The sequence below is a fragment of the Lolium perenne genome, chromosome 2 (genome assembly GCF_019359855.2).
Source record: "Lolium perenne isolate Kyuss_39 chromosome 2, Kyuss_2.0, whole genome shotgun sequence".
NCBI lineage: Eukaryota > Viridiplantae > Streptophyta > Magnoliopsida > Poales > Poaceae > Lolium > Lolium perenne.
Genome location: NC_067245.2, coordinates 7,699,572 through 7,718,838, shown reverse-complemented (window position 1 = coordinate 7,718,838; position 19,267 = coordinate 7,699,572). Strand labels below are relative to the sequence as shown.

Sequence of the window (19,267 nt, the reverse complement as noted above, 5' to 3'; positions counted from 1 at the left end):
CCTGAAAACATGTTCTTAAACATTTGTGTTTATGTTTAGCCATTTCATCAAGTAGAATGCTTAAATTTTGTTTTCAGTCGCCTCTACTATGTTTTTCAGTTTGCTTGTTTATAGGGTCCATGTTAGAGTTGCTCTGACTCCGGCTTTCGCACTTGCCTACATTTTGAATGACGGAAGAAAATCATGTTAGAAAAACGGTAATATGTCTCGGTAAAAAAGAAGTGCACTGAATGAACAAATAAAGAATATCATGTGCACAAATAAACATGACACAATCAGGACCTCACAACTGTTTTATGAAATACACCATTGGGCCCTGCTCAGACCACCGACGCACACACAGGTGACACAGGGTCACACGCACAGCACACACACTTATCTCACTGCCTCTGTAGCCATTTTGGCTCTGTCTGGCTCATGTCTTACTTCCCCTCTTATTAGCTTCCATCCGTCGATGGTCAGACATCTCCTGATTCTTCACATCTCTTCACAAATTGATGTTGCTGAGTGCTCAACCGCCCTCCCTGCATCACATAGCGCCTTGACCGCAGCAAGACTAGGTCGTTGGCGACAATGGTTGAGGGCTTTCGACCTCGCCGGCGTGCTGTTGTATCAGGTCAGCATCAAAATCAGGTGCATCTTTTTTCTTCCCCTCAGATCTCCCTCAATTTGGTTTAGCTTAGGGAAAATGGTGAATCAAAGGCCGCATGTACTTCTTACATACAATGTTCCTGTGCATACAAATACTGCAGTCAGAAATTATAGACAGCACATCATTGGGATGGTTTAATCTAAAAATCTAAGGAACAAAAGTGCAACATAGGACATAGGTACTAATCATGCATGCATCAGTGGTGCCAATATCGATGAGAGAAACACAAGAGTTCCTAGTATGTCATCGCTACATACCTCCAATCCAAGCTATATATTATAAAGTTCTTCAATCTGTATCCGCAAGAATGGCCGCATGTACCAATAGATTCTCTTGTAAACCTCTAATATTCAGGAATTGCAAGGCACGACATTTTTTTTAGCAACCTATGTCACTCCCTGCTACTGTTCTTGGTACGTCGAGAATTTACAATCCCTAAAATCTGAAGAATTTTGGATCTGTAGAGAGAAGAATCGTTAAATTGGAGAAAATTCTAAACAAAAAGTGAATAAAAAGACAGGAGTGAGCTTCCAATTTTACTCTTCAAGATGCAGATTTTCTCACTTATGCTATATTCAGATTTATCTGAGTGTCGCTCATTAAGATTTCCTTTAACTTATGGACATCGCCTCCTTGGCTCATCGATATCGCGTATGTACACAAGTAGTAGTAAACTTGCCATTCGATATAAAGATTTGAAATAATTGTTAAAAAGCAAGCACAGTGCAAGAACTTTTTTTTTGGTTGTAATTGCTAATCAAGCATTTTGCTAGATAGCACACTGCAAAAACTAAATGCAAGAAAAGTAAAGTAGATCAACTCTAATATTAACATGGTTTCAGAAAAATAGTATTACAGTAGCAAATAAAAAAAAAACAGTGAAGCACATGCGTCATAATAGGGATTGTAAATCAATTAAGATTCTCCCCAATAAATTTGTATACATAGGTGCAATGGCTGATGATGGGTACCAAACATATAGCATTTTATACCTGGCAGAGCCAGCTTGTAAACGCATGATCAGATAGACACCAGAAAAATTTTCTACCATTTTTTCAAAAGCCATAGTTAAATTCAATTGATAAACCGCACTTCATGATCACTTGTATGTACCTTGCATACTCATGAACTCATAACTTCATTGCCTTTCTGTACAAAATAGATTGCCAAGTAGTACTTTACTACAATTTGCAGCGTCCACAACTAAGGCTCTGAGCTTTTTATGTTGCGCAATACTGAAGCTTATTTCCCCTCTAGGTCAGAAATAGGAAGCAACAATCCTAGAGAAACTCATCATAAAATGGTGTTGATAAGTGATAAGAAAGAGCATATCCTATGATTCATCTGGGAAGGTGCACACCATATGATACCAAATGTGAGCTATGGCCGGTCATCCTAAGATGAAAACAAATTAGTGAAGTCAAGTCACTAACAGTCCAATAAGTAGTACGGATTCATGAAATCTAAGAAAGAAGAGAAGCGAAAGAAACTGAACCTTTACTGACCTGGAAACTAATAAATCAAGTGAATAAGATATTCAGCTGGGGTTTAGAATTGCTGTATATTGGAAATCACCAGTGGCTCACGACATCCTCTGCACAATATTAACATACATATGGAAGAAGAATTCCATATTCCAGAGTAAAAGAAAAGTATTATGTACTACTTTGATCCACCATCTCCAATATTTATCTTGTGCAATATCACATCCGGTAAGCACAAGCAGATGATAAATGATATTTTTTCACAAAAGATTAAGATGTGCCAGATCAAACTATTACCAACTTCTTGATAGAACAATTATCAGGAAAATGTAACGAATACACTGGTGTTTCTCATCGGTATCACTAAAGCACTGAACATTTAGCAACTTCCTAGTCGAATAAATTGTGAACTATAATCAACAATATTCTCATAATTTATGTTGCTGAGCCCAGGTGAGCAATCTGAAGGGTGCATGGTTTTTTCACAACCCTTAGCACTGTCGGTCTCCTCTAATGCTATAGTTGCATAAGATAGTGAGGGAAATTTGTAGACTAATGCCTAGATAGCATGTAACATTCAGCAATATGCATACCTTGCTGACCAATAACGTTGTTGTTGCCCATCTCGTTGGCCATTTCTCTCAGTCCAAGCGCTTAAGAACTAAAACCAATTGGAACAATCTTTAAGTAGAAATACCATGAAAATGTTACCAATACACTCTGGCTTGAGTGCAGGTGACCTGTGTATCCAGAAGAAATACATCCCAGTCAACCAGTAATCCCTCATCCTTTTATCTTTCATCTGCAGTGCATGTTCAAACGAAGTAAACAACTTGAAATGAAAATACATGATTCATTAATAAAATAAAGGCATAACTATTTACAAAGGTGAATATGCCAAAAATGCAGTTATTAATTAGTGACTATCGTCTATCGTTGATCACCAGCAAACAGAATCTAAAACGATGCACGTGTCACCTGCAGCTCCTTCCCACAAATAAACACACAAATATAAATCAATAAGAAGCCATGAAACGGAATCTAAAATGATTTTGGAAGAGGGGAATCATGGATAGTTATGATACTACGCTCTGCTCCAGAACCGGCCCGCTCCAGCTCTCAGCATGAAATTCGCTTAACAAAGCTCATGTTAATCAGCTCAACAGAAAAGAACCAAATAAGGCACTGCCAAAAACCTGAGAATATAAATATTAAACTTGTCTAGTTAAGTACATAATTATATTTTCAAATCTGGCCCGGTCACTCGGCTGATATAGTGCGAGCGATGACAATTGCAGTGAACGACCCTTTTTACAATAGTTACTCTAATCAGTTAATCCAGAAACAAGCTACATTCTTGATTTGTATTTTCATAGCATATTAAGGTAAAACTAAAGAACCCAACAGCAATTTTCACTTCTGTAATCAGCCCATATAGCCTCTTGAGAACACAACTATAAATGGACATGTTTCTTGTACCCAGTTATATGTATACACTGTATGAAAGAACATAAACTTACCGAATGAATACATCACATTTTGAGGACTCTAAATCTGGTAAGACGTAGACCTTCTGGTAACTGATCAAGCTTGAATCATTCTCCTTCCTGAATCTGGACACCTAGATAGCAATCTGGAGAATTCAAGCGACGGAATAGCACAACATCAGCATCGTTTCAAAAGGGTAATGAAAAGTCGATCTGTTTCTGGATATGTTACAAGCTCATGTGATCCTATATCTATCTTGTGGCAATGTGGCTGGTTTCTCAAGAGCTAAAATAACATATCTGCAGCATAGTTTCAAAAGGGTAATTAAGAGTCAATTTGTTTCTGTACATGTTACGAGCTCATGCGATCCTTTATCTAGTGGCTAGTTTCTCAATGAGATATTCATTTCGTACCAAGTTAGGAACAGAACATTTATCAAGGCTATTTTTTGGAATGGGTTTTCCTTTCGTACCAAGTTAAGAATAGAACATTCCCACTATATAGTTTAATCAGGAGAGAGTCAACATGACATTCCAAGTTCTGAATCATCACGATATGCTCATTCCAGGAGATGAGCAGTTCAGGATAAACAGCGAGCATTATAATGATCAAATTATCAGAAGCAAGCAAAAAATTGAAAAATAAGATCAAAGCTAGAGGGAACTCAGTACACTATTCTCTCGAAATTAATCTTTCACACATAAGAGACATGCAAACATTCACACTAAAGCAAGAGTAGACATACAGGATATTCCTAGACCATGGTGCATGAAGCATATGAGCAGAAAATGTATACATTGTATGAAATACCAGAAACTTCTTAACTGAATATAACATTTTGAGAATTTTGAATCTGGCAAGACATAGACCTTCTTTTTATATCTGATCAAACCTGAAGGATATCTCATGAATCTGGACACCTAGATATCAACATGAAGATAAGTGCAAAAATAAAATAAGATTAGTCTCGTACCTGCATTTCATCAAATACGTGTGCATCAAAATCATCCTTTTGGTCATGGTTGCCATGCTCCTACAGATCTTCTTCTTGTGACTTTTCTCACTCAGACCCTTGTCAAAAATGCAAGAATCAGCAGCAAGCCAGAGAGAACAGCAATCGTCTTATTACTGTAACATCAACCGCCAGCTACATAAAAATATCTTTTTTCACTGAAGCCTAGAGAGGAGAAACCAGAACCAGAAAAACTGAACCAAACAGATCGAGATCCAAAAGGAAATTTAGGGAAATAAGAGGCCGTTCTAGGAGATGGAATGAGATGAGTTGGGGAATCACCTACTTCTATGGTTGATTCGTCGTTCCCCTCCCACTATTGGTTGCTGCACAAAAGAAGAGAAACGAGGATTCAGATATGGAATGGAGAAAGGGGAGAAATAAGAGAATGAAAAGGCAGAGCCGCATCAACCTAGACTTACATCAACCTGCGGTTGGAGCCACGCCGACGACCACGCCCGCCTCCGCCTCTGCAGCTTCTCTCGGCTTCTCCAGCACGTCAACGCTCGCCCCACGAAGTCCCGTTTCTTCTCGCCCCATGAGGCGGCCGCTGGAAGCAGAGCACGTGGAGGAGGACGTTGGAGGGTGAGGCGGCGCAACGGGATTGGAGGAGGCAGTGCGGAGCGGGAGGCAGGACGTGGACGTGGACGGATTGGGGGAGACGAGGGGAGTGGGGATTGGGTGGCGGCTGCAAGGCGAGGGGATTGGGGCGTGTGGGGAGGCAGCTAGGTTTTCACGGTGGGGTTGACATTTTATACGACCGTAGACAAGATTGACTTGAAGGCATGATCGAATGGCTAGTTAAATCTAATTTACCAAGGTGCCTAACACTAGCTTATCAACACATCCAAAATAAGAACATATCATATTACATAACAATATCATGTCTGATAAGATAAGTGTCTAGTGACATAAGATAAGTGTCTAGTGACATAAGACTGATCAGGTTATATAAGACATATCAAGTCTCATAAGATAAGTGGTCTCCCAATGCAGCCACGACGACAGCCACCGGAGAAACTCAGGCACCGGAGATACATTTGTATGTATCTGTCTAGCCTGCCAAAACAAACAATTCAACCAGTATGTTCAACTCCTGTTGTCCAGAAAGTACCAGGAAATTGTGTCTTCCAGAGTTCCAGGACCAATATTACGCATAGGAACAAGTGTAGACTTCTCACTTTCCATGTCAAAGACCACTAACTCTTCCCCATCCTCCCCATCCTTGATCTAGTACACAGAGTCTTTTTTCAGTCTTGGAACACCATGAATATCCATTGATAAGGCATGTTTATCCCCGATAAACAGTGAATGGCCCTGTATCTCGGTGACCACGTCAAAGTTGATTGCGCGATCACGATAGTGCCTAATAACCAATATATCACCCTTTTTTCTAGGTTTGCGTGATACCCCAGGAAAGTCGCTCGTACTTTTGCACACTTGGTACGGGTTACCATCACAACACACCGGCTTCTTCTTCTCAAACATTGCCCATATACCTTTGGGAAATGGAAGGTTCTTTTTGGTCGTACACAACTGGTGGATAACGGGATATGTGCCTGTTGGCAGGTCGACCTTGTAGACAATTCCGAACTTAGTAAGGACGTAAAAGGTATTGTCTTTATCGTGCACCGCGTCGGTGAGACCATCTTCTTTGGAAAGGCTGATATGTTGATCGTCCCAGCCATTGCCTTTGGGGAAGCTGAATTGATGATAGTTCCAGCCCTTTTCCGTGGTAAAATAGGCGAGCTTGTCGAAGTCGTAGATGACCACGTTGGTGATACGTTACTTGGGCTCGAAGACAAATATGCTAACCCAAATGTTCATGTGCAGGAGGAATGTCGCATATTTCTCAGTGGCGGTCATGATGTTGTAGAGGATGAAACTGCTCATGTAATTGTCGGAGTTGTGACGTTCGACGGAGCAAATGGAGAAGACGAGTCATTCTTTGTTTAATCCGGCCAAGCTTGTGCCGGGGAGCATGTCCCAATTTTCTCTGCAGTAGTGTAAGCACCACCTTGTAGAAGCGTCTTCGAAGGGCTTAAGCTCGAAGTGGCGCTTCAAGGGAGAGACACAATGGTGGGGCAGCCACTACCACGGTCGGGGAGGACAAGTAGCGACGGGGACAGTGCTGGAAGTCCGTGGTGTCAGGACGTGCAGACGCTCCGCGCTATGGCATAGGACACGTGGTCGAGTTTTTCACTGATGCTTGGGAGGGTATGAATTGGTTTCAAACCACAATGTGCTTGTTCTTGCAGTATCAAATAACAAGTTGGAATATTAGACATGGAATATGGTAAACAAGCGATAGGCTCCCAACTTTATTAATTTATTAATATAAAAGTGATATTTGTGGGTGCTAGTAGGAACGCTCGATAAGAAGAGAAGCTCGCCGCACACTAAAATTACAATTTTGCTGTCCCAGAAAAAGCATGACCACAGCAAAATAAGCTTGAGAAGAAAAATCTATTGACACATGGGTCATTGCTCATCAAGCTACATAGCTAAATCCTTAGCTATGCAAAGCCAAGTGAATCAAATAACATGTGTCAGGTGAGCAGCAGCAGTCAAGTTTTCGGTAATATGGAAATGTCTACTAAATATTTGACCTCTTAATAAATGAAGATGCTTAAAAAATAAAGAGGCAGTGCGAGTTAAATGCATCCAACAATGTAACCACTATACCAATACTGGAACAAATTTAAGGCACTGTACCCTCCATTTTGGTTTTGCCTCTGTTTCTGATGAAACATCCTCAAGAAAAGATGCAAGTTCACCAAACATGATTTCGCATACTTCTAGATGTGAGTGCCCAAGGGCAGCCGTAGCAGCAAGCTGCAAAAACAGTAAAAAAACAAAAGGAAAAAATCAATTCATACTTTGATGCCATGATCAACAAATCATGTACTATGTTGAAATGTTCAATTGAAATTCAGTGCACAGTAAACAGGTATTAATAGGCTGTTGGTTCATTATCCTGCAACAAATCCGTAATAATTTTGCTTGTGTGGACAGAAAAATGGAATTATAAAAAAAAGCACTTCAACCCCAGAATAACAATCTAGAGTAATACGTAAGGTGGGTTTAAGCATTTGAAGTATAATCATCTTACTGCATATCCTTCTGTGATGGAAAAAATGCATGGAATATGTCTTTCGCTGCTTTGCTGCCGGATTCTTTGTTGGGTGGGCAAGAGCATGCAAATATTGCATAAATAAACCACTGATCAAGCTTAGCGTCAGAATCTTGTGATTGTTGAGACTTTCCACCTAGTTCTGAAGGACTGATGTGCTCAAGTCTCTTAACAACTTCTCTTCTGTTGAGTCATACAATAGAGTAGATAAGATGTCCAGCCGGATTGTCAAATGAATGAAGAAAATTGCATTGTTTATGAAGTGAAACTTAACAACAGTACATAATATTTTTAGATATTACAAATCTTCGTACACCATCCTGAAACCAATATCAACCATTATTGGATGGCAACCAATGGTTCCCAGACCTCTGACAAAAAGGAAAGAAACAAGACCACTGATAATTACTGTCTTTAGACCTAAATCCTTAATGTTTGGTTAGGACATGAACTGACACAGAAAACTGACACTGGTATATGAAGGAGAAAACCCTGACATTTCATGAATTCTTCTTCCGCATGCCCACACCATAACATAACATACTGCAACACTCGTCCATCTTAGTGGAAAAATGAATAAAACATGATGATATTCCAAACAATTCAAGCTATAAGTGTTAGTGATTACATACAAACACTAGTTTTGATATTTACCAAAGGCATTTTTCGTATTCATTTCTAACTGGACCATCTAATCCAATTTAAAAAAAATGTTGGATTCTCACGCCATACTGTTTATTTATGATTGCTGAAGAATATATCAAATTTTCCACACAACAAATGGATCCTGCTCCTATTTTAGTTCTGAATAAACTAATTCAGTGAATAAATCAAGGTCAATAGCATGTGTCAACATTGGTAACAACAAGTTGTAAATCTTAATTGGCACGGAGGTCATCTTGCGCCTTGACGTAGCTATGGAGACTAGGCTCTCTCCGAGGGTGAGAAGAGCCTGAGGCGCCTACTCAAGCCCAAGTGGCTTGGACTGGCATCCCTGGAGAGAACAATTGCAGCAGAGATCGCGGGTCTTGTGGTTAAAGGAGGGGGATGCGTGCACAAGGTTCTTCCACATATATGCGATTGGTAGGCAGAGGAAGAACTTCGTGACGCATCTCAAGGTGGATGATGTGCTCCTCTCAGAGCAAGCAGATAAGGCTCATGTCGTGGATTGCTTCTTTGATCATCCGCTAGGCTCAGCTCCCAAGCGTGGACAATTCATTGACCTCTACTTCCTGGAGGCTAAGTTCACAGAAGGGGAAGTTTGGCAGGTGATCAAAAGCCAGGAGCAGGATAAGGCTCTGGGGCTAGATGGTTTTACGGGCCGCTTCTACACCTCAGTTGGCCAATCATCAAGGCCAACGTGATGGAGGCCTTCACCTATCTTTGGTGAGGTGACGGCCGTGGATCCGGTACGGAGATCACACGCGCCACAGGGATGTCGCTTCTTTGCTTGGCTTGTGGCACGGAATAGATGCTGGATGGCAGATAGACTCCAGAGACGAGGGCTCCCCCAGCAGGCCACGGCCAGCTTCTGGAGACCTTGCAACACCTCTTGTTAGGTTGCATGAGGTGCCGCGCGAGGTTTGGGCTCGCACCGTGATATTATGGGACAAACCTGATTGGGTCCCAGAGATTGAATCACCATTGATGGAGTGGTGGGAAGACAAGAGAGCCGGAAGAGAAGAGAGACGAGACCTTTGGACGGCGATCACTCTCGTCTTCTAGTGCATTTGGAAGCACCGCAACAACATCGTCTTCAATGCAATGAGGCCAGCGGCCGAGACGATCATCCAGATGGCTAGGACGGAGTACGAGTCATGGAAGACGGCGATGGGTAGGACAGAGTACGAGTCGTGGAAGACAGTGGGTCTCTTCGTGGAGAGGTGTTCGGGGTTCAACCACCGACACCGCATTGGTTGCTGGTAAGAGAGTAGGCTTAGTGGAGAGCAACTCTTATTGCAAGATGGCATTGTAAACTCTGCCTCTTGGCACTTCTTCTATATTATATGATACACCTTCCAGTGTGTATTCTAGATTGAAAAAAGAGCATGTGTCAGTGTCTCAGGTTCTGAACTAGTCGACTCTCCATCTAAGGAGGTCTTTAACATCCACCACAGAACCAAATTGTATTCATCTACAACTTCTTCTCAAAATTTCTTGCTAACATGGCATTAAAAAAAAGACCAACAAATCCAACATACAAAACAAAAGATCATACTAGGTGGCAGGAGTCACCTAACATATTAGCAAACTAAATCATATGTAGAACATTTGTAAGGTGCAAGGGCACAAGATTAAGAGAGATTGTTATAAGGCCGCCACTCATGAGATAGTTCAAATTGCTAGGCATGACAGCAACCGTGTGGTGTGGAATCTGGTGTCAAATTGTATCAGTTGTCTTTGCAATGAAGGATTGTATAATAACTCTAACAATTGTTGATATAATCTAACTTTCCCTCAAGAAATAGGTACAACAAAAATCTAGGAAAAGACCAGAGTTCTTGCCTTGCATCATGCACAGAGGTCGGGCAAAGTTCAGCTGCGTATTTCACAATTTCGCTAAGGTAGCGGGCCCATCTGCTTTTATCAGCACTCTCCACGATGGATTGAAGCGTCACATCCAAAGGGATGGGATCCATCTAGCCATCTGGATGTTCCATGCTTGTTTCATGACAATACCTACATGTTTTGCTCGCACTTTATAATGTTTTTATGCGTTTTCCGGAACTAACCTATTAACAAGATGCCACAGTGCCAGTTCCCGTTTTCTGTTGTTTTTGGTTCCAGAAAGGCTGTTCGGGCAATATTCTCGGAATTGGATGAAATCAACGCCCATAACCTTATTTTTCCCGGAAGCTTCCAGAGAGCCAGAGTGGGACCAGAGGGGAGCCCTGAGGGCCCCACACATGGTGGCGGCGCGGCCTAGGGGGTGGGCGCGCCCCCTACTGTGAGGGGGCCCCGTGGCCCTTCCGACTCCGCCTCTTCGCCTATTTAAGCTGTCCTGACCTAAAACCTCGACACCGATTGACGAAACTCCAGAAAGACTCCAGGGGCGCCGCCGCCATCGCGAAACTCCGTTTCGGGGGACAGAAGTCTCTGTTCCGGCACCCTGCCGGGACGGGGAAGTGCCCCCGGAAGCCATCTCCATCGACGCCACCGCCTCCATCATGCTCCGTGAGTAGTTCCCCCATGGACTACGGGTTCTAGCTGTAGCTAGTTGGTACTCTCTCCCCCATGTACTTCAATACAATGATCTCATGAGCTGCCTTACATGATTGAGATTCATCTGATGTAATCGGTGTTGTGTTTGTTGGGATCCGATGGATTGTTACATTATGATTAGTCTATCTATAAAGTTTGTGAAGTTATTGTTGCTGCAATCTTGTTGTGTTTAATGCTTGTCACTAGGGCCCGAGTGGCATGATCTTAGATTTAAGCTCTATAATTATTGCTTAGATTGTATCTACAAGTTGTTTGCACATGTCTATGTCCGGAACCCGAGGCCCCAGAGTGACAAAGAATCGGGATAAGCTGGAGGGGAAGGCTTAGATATGAGGATCACATGTTTTCACGGAGTGTTAATGCTTTGCTCCAAAGGTTTCTATTAAAAGGAGTACCTTAATTTCCAGTAGATTCCCTAGAGGCCCGGCTGCCACCGGCTGGTAGGACAAAAGATGTTATGCAAGTTTCTCATTGCGAGCACGTATGACTATATATGGAAAACATGCCTACATGATTAATAATCTTGATGTTCTGTCTTAATGTTATTTCAATCCTATTAATTGCCCAACTGTAATTTGTTCACCCAACACTTGTTATTGGAGAGTTACCACTAGTGTAGATAGCTGGAAACCCCGCTCCATCTTTCATCATCATATACTCGTTCCTACATGTCATTGGAAGTAGTATCAACTATTTTCTAGTACCATTGCTCTCATATTATCGCTATCTGCCGTGTTATCATGTTACTCTCTCTCATATTATCGCTTTCACATCACCCCGTTACTAGTGCTTTTCAGTGTGCAATTGAATTGACAACTCAGTTGTTAAGGCTTATAAGTATTCTTTACCTCCCCTTGTGTCGAATCAATAAATTTGGGTTTTACTTCCCTCGAAGACTGTTGCGATCCCCTATACTTGTGGGTTATCAATCGACTTGGCTTCAAAACCATCAAGGATAAGTGTGTAGATGAGTGATCTGGTCAAGGGCATTGGTAGGGTTAGGAAGTGCACAAGATAGGGTATGATTAGGGCTAGGTGCATTGTCTCATATGGCAAAGGATAGATATAGCTAGAGTCTCCAAAATTGAATCGGATGGCTGTTTTAGGACTTAGTCAAATTTGGAGTTGTTCCAAGTTGATGCCTAAGGTACAAGGCAATTCATCTTAGCCAGCAGATCAAGGAAATACATCTATAAGCAGATCAAGGCAATTTATCTTACTAAACCATTTTAAAAAAAGTTTTTGTTCCCCCTGATTTTTGCACTTTGGACAACTAAATAAGGTTGCCAAACTTGGGGTGTTACAATCGCGAAGATTGGAATACTGTCCAGGAAAGCGTTGGAGAGGATAAACCGACCCCCCGAGGTGAGCAACAATCTACTTAACCAAGGCTCAATTCTGCCAGCAAGCTTGCGAACTAGACATAATCATTGTTCAAGCATCAATTTCCTATTCGATATAGGGAGGCCGAGGTACAGGAAAGGGAAGGCACCTAGTTTGCAGTTGAATTTGTTAGCGATAAGCACTTATTCCGAACAACGACCTCACTTTTTTGATAATTAATCTTCAAGCCCAACTTCTCCTCAAAGCACACAAGCAGAAACATCAGGTTATCTAAATCTTCATTCGAATTTGTACCAAGATCAGGGTATCGTTGGCATATTGAAGGTGGGAGATTCCGCCCGGGACTAGATGGGGTACCACCCTGTGAATGTGCCCCGCCGCACACATAGCCGAGAGAATCCCGAATACCTCACCACTGCGGTTAAAAAGAAGAGGAGAGCGCGGATCCCCTAGCTGCACCCCTCTTTATTCGGAAGAAAGGGCCAACAAACCCATTAATAGAAATCGATGTTTATCCCCCAAGACTAGTTGCAGAATGTGGTGAATGTACCCCACATCGAAACCTTTGCAACGGAGCAGTTCAGCCAGGAAATCCCAGTTGATCCGGTCATATGCTTTCTCAAAGTCAGTTTTAGTAGGACCCTCCTAACTTTTTTTACTCTCAACTCGTGGACAATTTCGATCGAGGCAAGCGGGCCCTCAAGATAATTCTCCCTCTAATGAACTTCTCTAGTTGGGGCTAATGATCATGTGAGCTATTGGGTCCAGGCGGGAGGCGTAAGCCTTGGACAAGGTCTTGAACACCACAATGATCAGAGCAATAGGTCTGAATTGCGAGATCAGGTCCGCCCTAGGGACCATAGGAATAAGGGAAATGATCCCAAAGTTGAGTATGGAGATGTTGATGAGTCCCATCACAAAATCATTAAGGATGTGGAGAATGTCGTGAAGGATTGAGAATTGTGATAAAAAATTATTTTATAAAAGAAACATTTATCATCTAGTTATTTGCCGATGATAAGCTAAAAAAACGAAGTGTCCACGACATGGTTGCACCTATCGAGGAGAGTACCAGGAGATCAAGGCCTACCCAAATAGGTATGTCCCATGATAAAAAACGAAAGCTCCATGCTGGATCAATGACTACGACATGGCCGGAAGGCAACCCATGTAATAAGGTGACATAGATCTTGCTGGATCTTGTATGAATTCTATTGCAAATCAAAATCTATATGTATCTTTATTGATTTTTTCATTTCTCTTGAATCTCATATGGAGTGTGTGAATCTCTTATGGATATATGTGATTCTACTGCTATTAATATTAAACTCTATGGATTTGGGATGATCTTGACATGAAACTTGTATGGATCTTAGAAACTTGGTAGGATTTTGTATGGATCTAACCGGTACCAGTATGACAGTATGACAGTGTTTTTTGGAAATATTTCTGGGGCAACGTATCTCGGGTTGGGCTTCCCGGCCCGCTTCGCTAGCTTGACCTCGTCTTGCATGACATGGGTCGTAGGCCCATGATCAGCAGGAGAGCTCCTGACATGCAAAAATGCTTACTTGGGCCAAGAAGACGTCATCAATGGCGACTCAGCTTCTTCCTCCGTCTCCCGTTCCGCCGCCAACGCAACGAGGCGAGCACGAACGAAGAGAGGAAAGAAATGGCCACCTCCTCCTCCCCGCGAACGAATGGCGGGGCGAGATCGGCGGCGTACGTTCCCAAACCGCCATTTAGAGAGAGAGAGAGGAGAGAGAAACGGAGAGGCGCAGGATTTCCGGGCACAAATACCATATCCATCTGTCCGTCTCTCCCCAGCTCAGCTGGAAGGTCCCAAAGGAAGGAGGAGGACGCTGGATTGGTCCAATCCAATCCCTCCGTTCTCCTCTTCCTCCTCAATCCATCTCTCTCTCCTCTGCCCTCTCCTGCTCGTCAACAAGAACAACCGGAAGAGGCTGTCGATTCTCTTGTATTGATCCATCGGCGGCGCACACACGGGATAAGCCACGCAAGAAGCGCGCGGCGACACCCCCCGTCGGATGCGCGCGCGCGTTCCATGGGCGTCTTGCCACCGTTGATTGCGTCCTCGTAGCGTGCGCGTCCTGGAAGATCGAGCGAGGAGGGGGAGGCGAGGAAGAAGATCAGGCGGGTCGTCGGGAGATTGCGCCGCCGTCGTTCCTCCCTCGCCTTTGATGGGAATCCCGTTCCAGCTCCAAGCCCAACAGGTATAACAGTCTGCTGAATCTCTAACGTCGCCCATTTGAATACACAGCATTTTTCTGAAGATAGAAGTATACCGCTATTACAAGACGTTCCAACTTTTTTCTGAAAATCGTATGTATTTAGATGCATTCCAATGTGTCTATTCACTCATTTCTGTCTGTATGTAGTCCAGATCGAAATATCCAAAACATCTTAGTAATTCTCAACCGATGACACGTTTATCGTTTTTCTCTTTTGATTGAAGGGATTGCAGCAAGGGAGAGCCATACTATCAGAAACTAAAATAATGATTAAAGTACGTATAAATCGTGTATTTTCATCTACGAATAAATTATGACATGTATTCACCGGGCAGTGTCCTAATTCTATGCAAGTCTGCATCATGCAGAAGGAATCTACTCCATCTGAACCTGCCGGGGGGCAGCCCACCAAAAACACATCCAATCCGTTGAAGCCAGCCATGCCTGCAGCTGCCAAGGGTGATTAATTCTCTCAAGAGCCTTGTCGCATTTATTTATTGATTATGATTGTTGATGTGTCGTACTTATATTTCTAAAAAATATCTTTTAGATGTACGATGAATTTGAACTTGAAATCTGTTACATGGTAGAGTAAATGTATAATTTTCGGGGAAAACATCTTCATATTAATTTTCGGGGAAAGCAAACACGAAGTTGATTGTATGATTCACCGCAAAAGGCAGTTAGGTTGCGTAGTATATGTTGTCCCTTTTGTACTAGCTAGTAAATAATCTATGCCACAAACCTCAGATGGATAGCGTTCCCTGTTGATGGTTAGTTTCATATTTGACGCTGCTATAAATGTTGGAATCATATTAGTCTTGAACAACTATTCGTAAACTTTGTGAACCCGAAAGAGTGGACACATGCAGGTTGCTACTTTACATATCTGACATGCATGGATGCCATTATTTTCTCTAGTTCTCCAATTTGAACACATTAGCGTTATGAATATCCTAGGATTGGTGTGGATCAAATTCATCGTCCCTGCTCCCTCAATACCTTGCAGATTTGATTAAAGATTATGAGGATTTTTATTGACACTTTTTCTGTAGGCTTTCCTTCTTGTCAGTTGTGCTTTAGATAAATCTAGCAATTGCTTTAATGCTTTTCTGAGAGAAATGTTTCGTTGCTAATGATTCTTACTGTTTTCTGTTAACCTGAATGCAGTGAATGCTATGGTTGGTAATAGAACGTGGTTTGGAGGGCTTTTCAATGGCTCGGGTAAAAGGCGACAAGTCAATGCAGACAAGAACTTTGAAATGACCCCGATTCAGGTCGAGTTGTATTAGGTTTAGCATGCCGAAAGGGACACTATATCTGAACCCTATTCCCGCAAATTTCTTTCAAATTGAAACATTATTTAGTTTTCTGTAGTGGAAGTATGGGTTGCCATCTAAAGTAACAAATGTTGTATCTGCATAGTTAAGTTCTCAAGGATTCGGATGATCTCTTCCTTTAGGATACAATCTATTAACGACGATTCCACATGCCTGCAAAATTCCTACATATATTGGTCTTGCAGCTGAACCAAGCTTTTTTGTTACTACTCAGGAACAAAGGTTGCAAAAGTTGAAGGACAGGCTAAACATACCTTATGACGAAACTCGACCGGATCATCTGGTATGAAATCCCATATATGAACTTACACTCGGCTGGTTAGTTGTTTTCCCCCATTTCTATCTCGCAGACTTCGAATTGACGATTTCATGTCCACTGTATATGTTGTGGACTGTGGTTACAGGAATCGCTTAAAACTCTTTGGAAAGTTTCCTTTCCCGATACAAAGCTCACTGGCTTAGTTTCAGAACAGTGGAAAGATATGGGGTGGCAGGGCTCAAATCCAGCGACTGACTTCAGGTACTTGTAATCCAAGCTATATGATTTGTTTCTATTAATTTATTTGGGCATTTGACATCTGTGGATCCGCCCCTCTGAGACGTGCATTCTTCCGAACTTTCCAAATACTCCACAAAACAGCTCCAAACCTTACCAAGACCAGATATCTTTTTGTCAAGGTCAATGGAGTCCAGCCACCATTTGGAACATGATCGACGTTCGATGCTCGAGACTAAGCTATGAAACAAATGCGTGAGAGGGCAACTGAAAAAAATATGGTTAATATCCTCATTGCAACTACAAAACTGACATTTCCTGAACCTTTCCAACCTCAGTATGAAGTCTCCTTCGTTAGACTCCCCTCCTAGAGAGCATCAAAAAACTCTGACCCTGGGAGGAATATTAATTGTCCATAAGAACATATTTCTATTCGATGGGGACTGCACTTTCATGGTGATATACATAGATCGTCCTGAAAACACCCCACTGGCAGTTAACCTCCACATCACGATATCCTTGGAGTCAGCTTAGACAGTATTAATACACAAAGACTGTAATTTAACCCATCATTGAAGAGTTTCTCCCCACAAAGTATGGTGAAAAGAGACCCTGTTCCAGCCAGTAGGAAGAATCTCAGAAACTGAAATGCTCTTGCTAAAGGTAAGGCTGTACAGCCGGAGGAAAAGATCGTCTAGTGTCAGAACCCAGCCAACCATCTTCCCGAAACCTGACATTCCTGCCTTAGCGATCCTTCTTTGGTAAGTAAGCATAAAAAAGAATCCTTAAATGACATCAGACCGGCCAAAAAAGGCGAATTGCTAGTTTGATTGTAAGTTGAGTAAAGGGCCGACCAGTGCAAATATTTATTCTTCAACAGTGTATTCCATAACCCAAACTCCAACTGTATGATTAGTTTGTCGTACTTTTTAGAAGTACATTTAGTCTTAGCTTCCTCCTTTTGCGCTTCTGTTCCGGTTGGTTCATATGTGAAGGCAAAGAACTAACAAATGCTCCGCTTTGGATTTTCAGGGGCAGTGGATTTGTCTCGCTTGAGAATCTTTTATTTTTCTCCAGAAGATACCCGGTAATGCCAGTAATCAAGCACTCCTGTAAACCCACTATGTGCTGTCAAATGTGGCATTGCACTCCTGTCACACTAACATACTGTATGATGTTGCTGCTGACCTGGTTCAACATGCAGGCTGCTTTCCAGAGGTTGTTACTGAAAACACAAGGTTTGCGGGCCACATGGGAATACCCCTTTGCCGTCGCAGGCGTTAACATTTCACACATGTTGATTCAACTGTTGGAGCTTAATTCAGGTATACAGTTCTTTCCATATGGATGACAAATAAGGCTTACATGTATATGTGTGAAAATCCCACCTAATATGCATTGCACCAGTACCAGCCACTACATTAAATCTAGTAATCGAAGTACATCTACCATGTGCTTCACCCATACAAGTCAAACCGCTAGTTCAGCATAGAACCCCAGAATGACCTGGTGCTGGCCCTCCCTAGGGATACATTTTCTTTTGAAATATATGATGAATCCGTTGATTTGATTATGGCCATTTAATCATAAGAATTTTGATACAGAACATACAGCTGGTGCTAATTGTTAACTGACAGCCAACAACAGTCTCGTTGTGCTGTTATTAGAGTGGCCCTCCTATTATTTCCTGTATGTATACAGCATCGGTAGGTCATAAGCAAAATCATTGAGTTGATGTCCAATAATATTTGTATGATCTGGTAAACAAAGGCTTTGTTGATTGTTCATGTGCTGTTTGAATGCAAGTAGTTGGATGCAACTTACTGGATTATTGTTGGTCTCATAATTGGTAGTAGCTCTCTACTAGATTTTTCTCTATTCATGTTACATATATAAATTGTCGTTGCCACAATCTATCATTGATGTGGCTCTTACTTTCGGTATTGTTTTTCATCTCTGCCTGCTCAGCTCGGCCGAAATATCTGCCGGGGATTAACTTCGTCAGAATGCTCTCAGGTGAGCCTAAACCTTTGAGAATTCTTCTCTGGGTTCTGTATTCCTTTTTAATGCATGGCGAGACACTAAAACCTTATGTTTTTTGGCAAATCCTTAGAGCACGAAGAAGCGTTCGACATCCTCTACTGTATAGCTTTCGAGATGATGGATGCTCAGTGGCTAGCGATGCGTGCCTCCTACATGCAGTTCAATGTAAAAGAAGATGTGTTTTTCACTCTCATAATAGCATGTTATGTCATGTTAATCTGAACAAATATTGAATGGTACCGACATGAATGAATGCAGGATGTGCTAGAAGCAACCAAGGCCCAGCTGGAGAGGGAGCTATCTCTGGAGGATCTCCACCGGATCCAGGACCTGCCAGCTTACAACCTTTTGTTTAAATAGTCTAAACCTGGAAAATGTTCAGTTGCTTCTCTCCTGTATATACCGCTGGAACAGGCAATTTTGCTACAAAAATCTGCATGTTTCCACCATCACAGCCCGACATGTAGAAGTATGTTATCGCTGAAGAGATGATATGTGTACGATACTTCCCTGTGTATGATCACCCACGACGCTTGCCCCGCATGACAGGGCATTGTGTCCATGGCAAGGATGATCTATTGCGTGTGGAATATTCCCCTTTGTGTTTTTCTCAATCCTGAAGTTACCTGATCCGAAATGACAGATAAAATGTAGAATTCACCACTTTCTTGTAACCGTGTGCGAATGATTTTGCATACGAAGAAGGGCACGCTATCAACTGAGTAGTCTCACGTAAAAATTCATAATAGAAAGAAAGCAAAAGAATGGACACAAATTTGAGCAACCTCATTTGTACAAACT

The 19,267-nt window shown here is 42.1% G+C and overlaps 1 protein-coding gene and 2 long non-coding RNA genes across 11 annotated transcripts; 1 reads left to right on the top strand and 2 right to left on the bottom strand.

Moving 5' to 3' along the window:
• Positions 1 to 203: 203 nt before the first annotated feature.
• On the bottom strand, positions 204 to 6,309 carry LOC127331053 (uncharacterized). 9 transcript variants are annotated; one of them, XR_007869550.2, is made up of 10 exons: positions 5,059 to 6,302; positions 4,923 to 4,962; positions 4,598 to 4,695; positions 3,657 to 3,769; positions 2,877 to 2,938; positions 2,730 to 2,797; positions 2,158 to 2,246; positions 1,766 to 2,047; positions 910 to 1,110; positions 204 to 731 (listed from the first exon to the last, which is right to left on the bottom strand). It is a non-coding gene; the product is annotated as an uncharacterized lncRNA (long non-coding RNA). The 9 variants fall into 9 exon arrangements; XR_007869556.2 differs by having other exon boundaries at positions 2,730 to 2,938; positions 4,598 to 4,771; positions 5,065 to 6,309; XR_007869553.2 differs by having other exon boundaries at positions 2,730 to 2,938; positions 4,598 to 4,771; positions 5,059 to 6,308.
• Positions 6,310 to 6,720: 411 nt separating this feature from the next.
• Positions 6,721 to 10,429, bottom strand: LOC139835947 (uncharacterized). The gene is made up of 3 exons (XR_011751283.1): positions 10,275 to 10,429; positions 7,749 to 7,952; positions 6,721 to 7,471 (listed from the first exon to the last, which is right to left on the bottom strand). It is a non-coding gene; the product is annotated as an uncharacterized lncRNA (long non-coding RNA).
• A 3,655-nt stretch (positions 10,430 to 14,084) lies between these two features.
• On the top strand, positions 14,085 to 18,971 carry LOC127331051 (uncharacterized). The gene is made up of 11 exons (XM_051357130.2): positions 14,085 to 14,569; positions 14,812 to 14,862; positions 14,956 to 15,046; positions 15,758 to 15,864; positions 16,142 to 16,210; positions 16,332 to 16,447; positions 17,456 to 17,510; positions 17,628 to 17,748; positions 18,392 to 18,439; positions 18,537 to 18,631; positions 18,725 to 18,971. The coding sequence occupies exons 1-11, from the start codon at positions 14,537 to 14,539 to the stop codon at positions 18,824 to 18,826; spliced, it is 888 nt and encodes a 295-aa protein (XP_051213090.1). The 5' UTR covers positions 14,085 to 14,536; the 3' UTR covers positions 18,827 to 18,971.
• Positions 18,972 to 19,267: the final 296 nt, after the last annotated feature.

Coding starts and splice junctions, on each gene's coding strand:
- LOC127331051 (XM_051357130.2), top strand. CDS start 14,537: ATGGGAATCCCGTTCCAGCTCCAAGCCCAACAG. Junction 15,047..15,757: donor CATGCCTGCAGCTGCCAAGG/GTGATTAATTCT, acceptor ACCTGAATGCAG/TGAATGCTATGGTTGGTAAT. Junction 17,511..17,627: donor TTTTCTCCAGAAGATACCCG/GTAATGCCAGTA, acceptor TTCAACATGCAG/GCTGCTTTCCAGAGGTTGTT.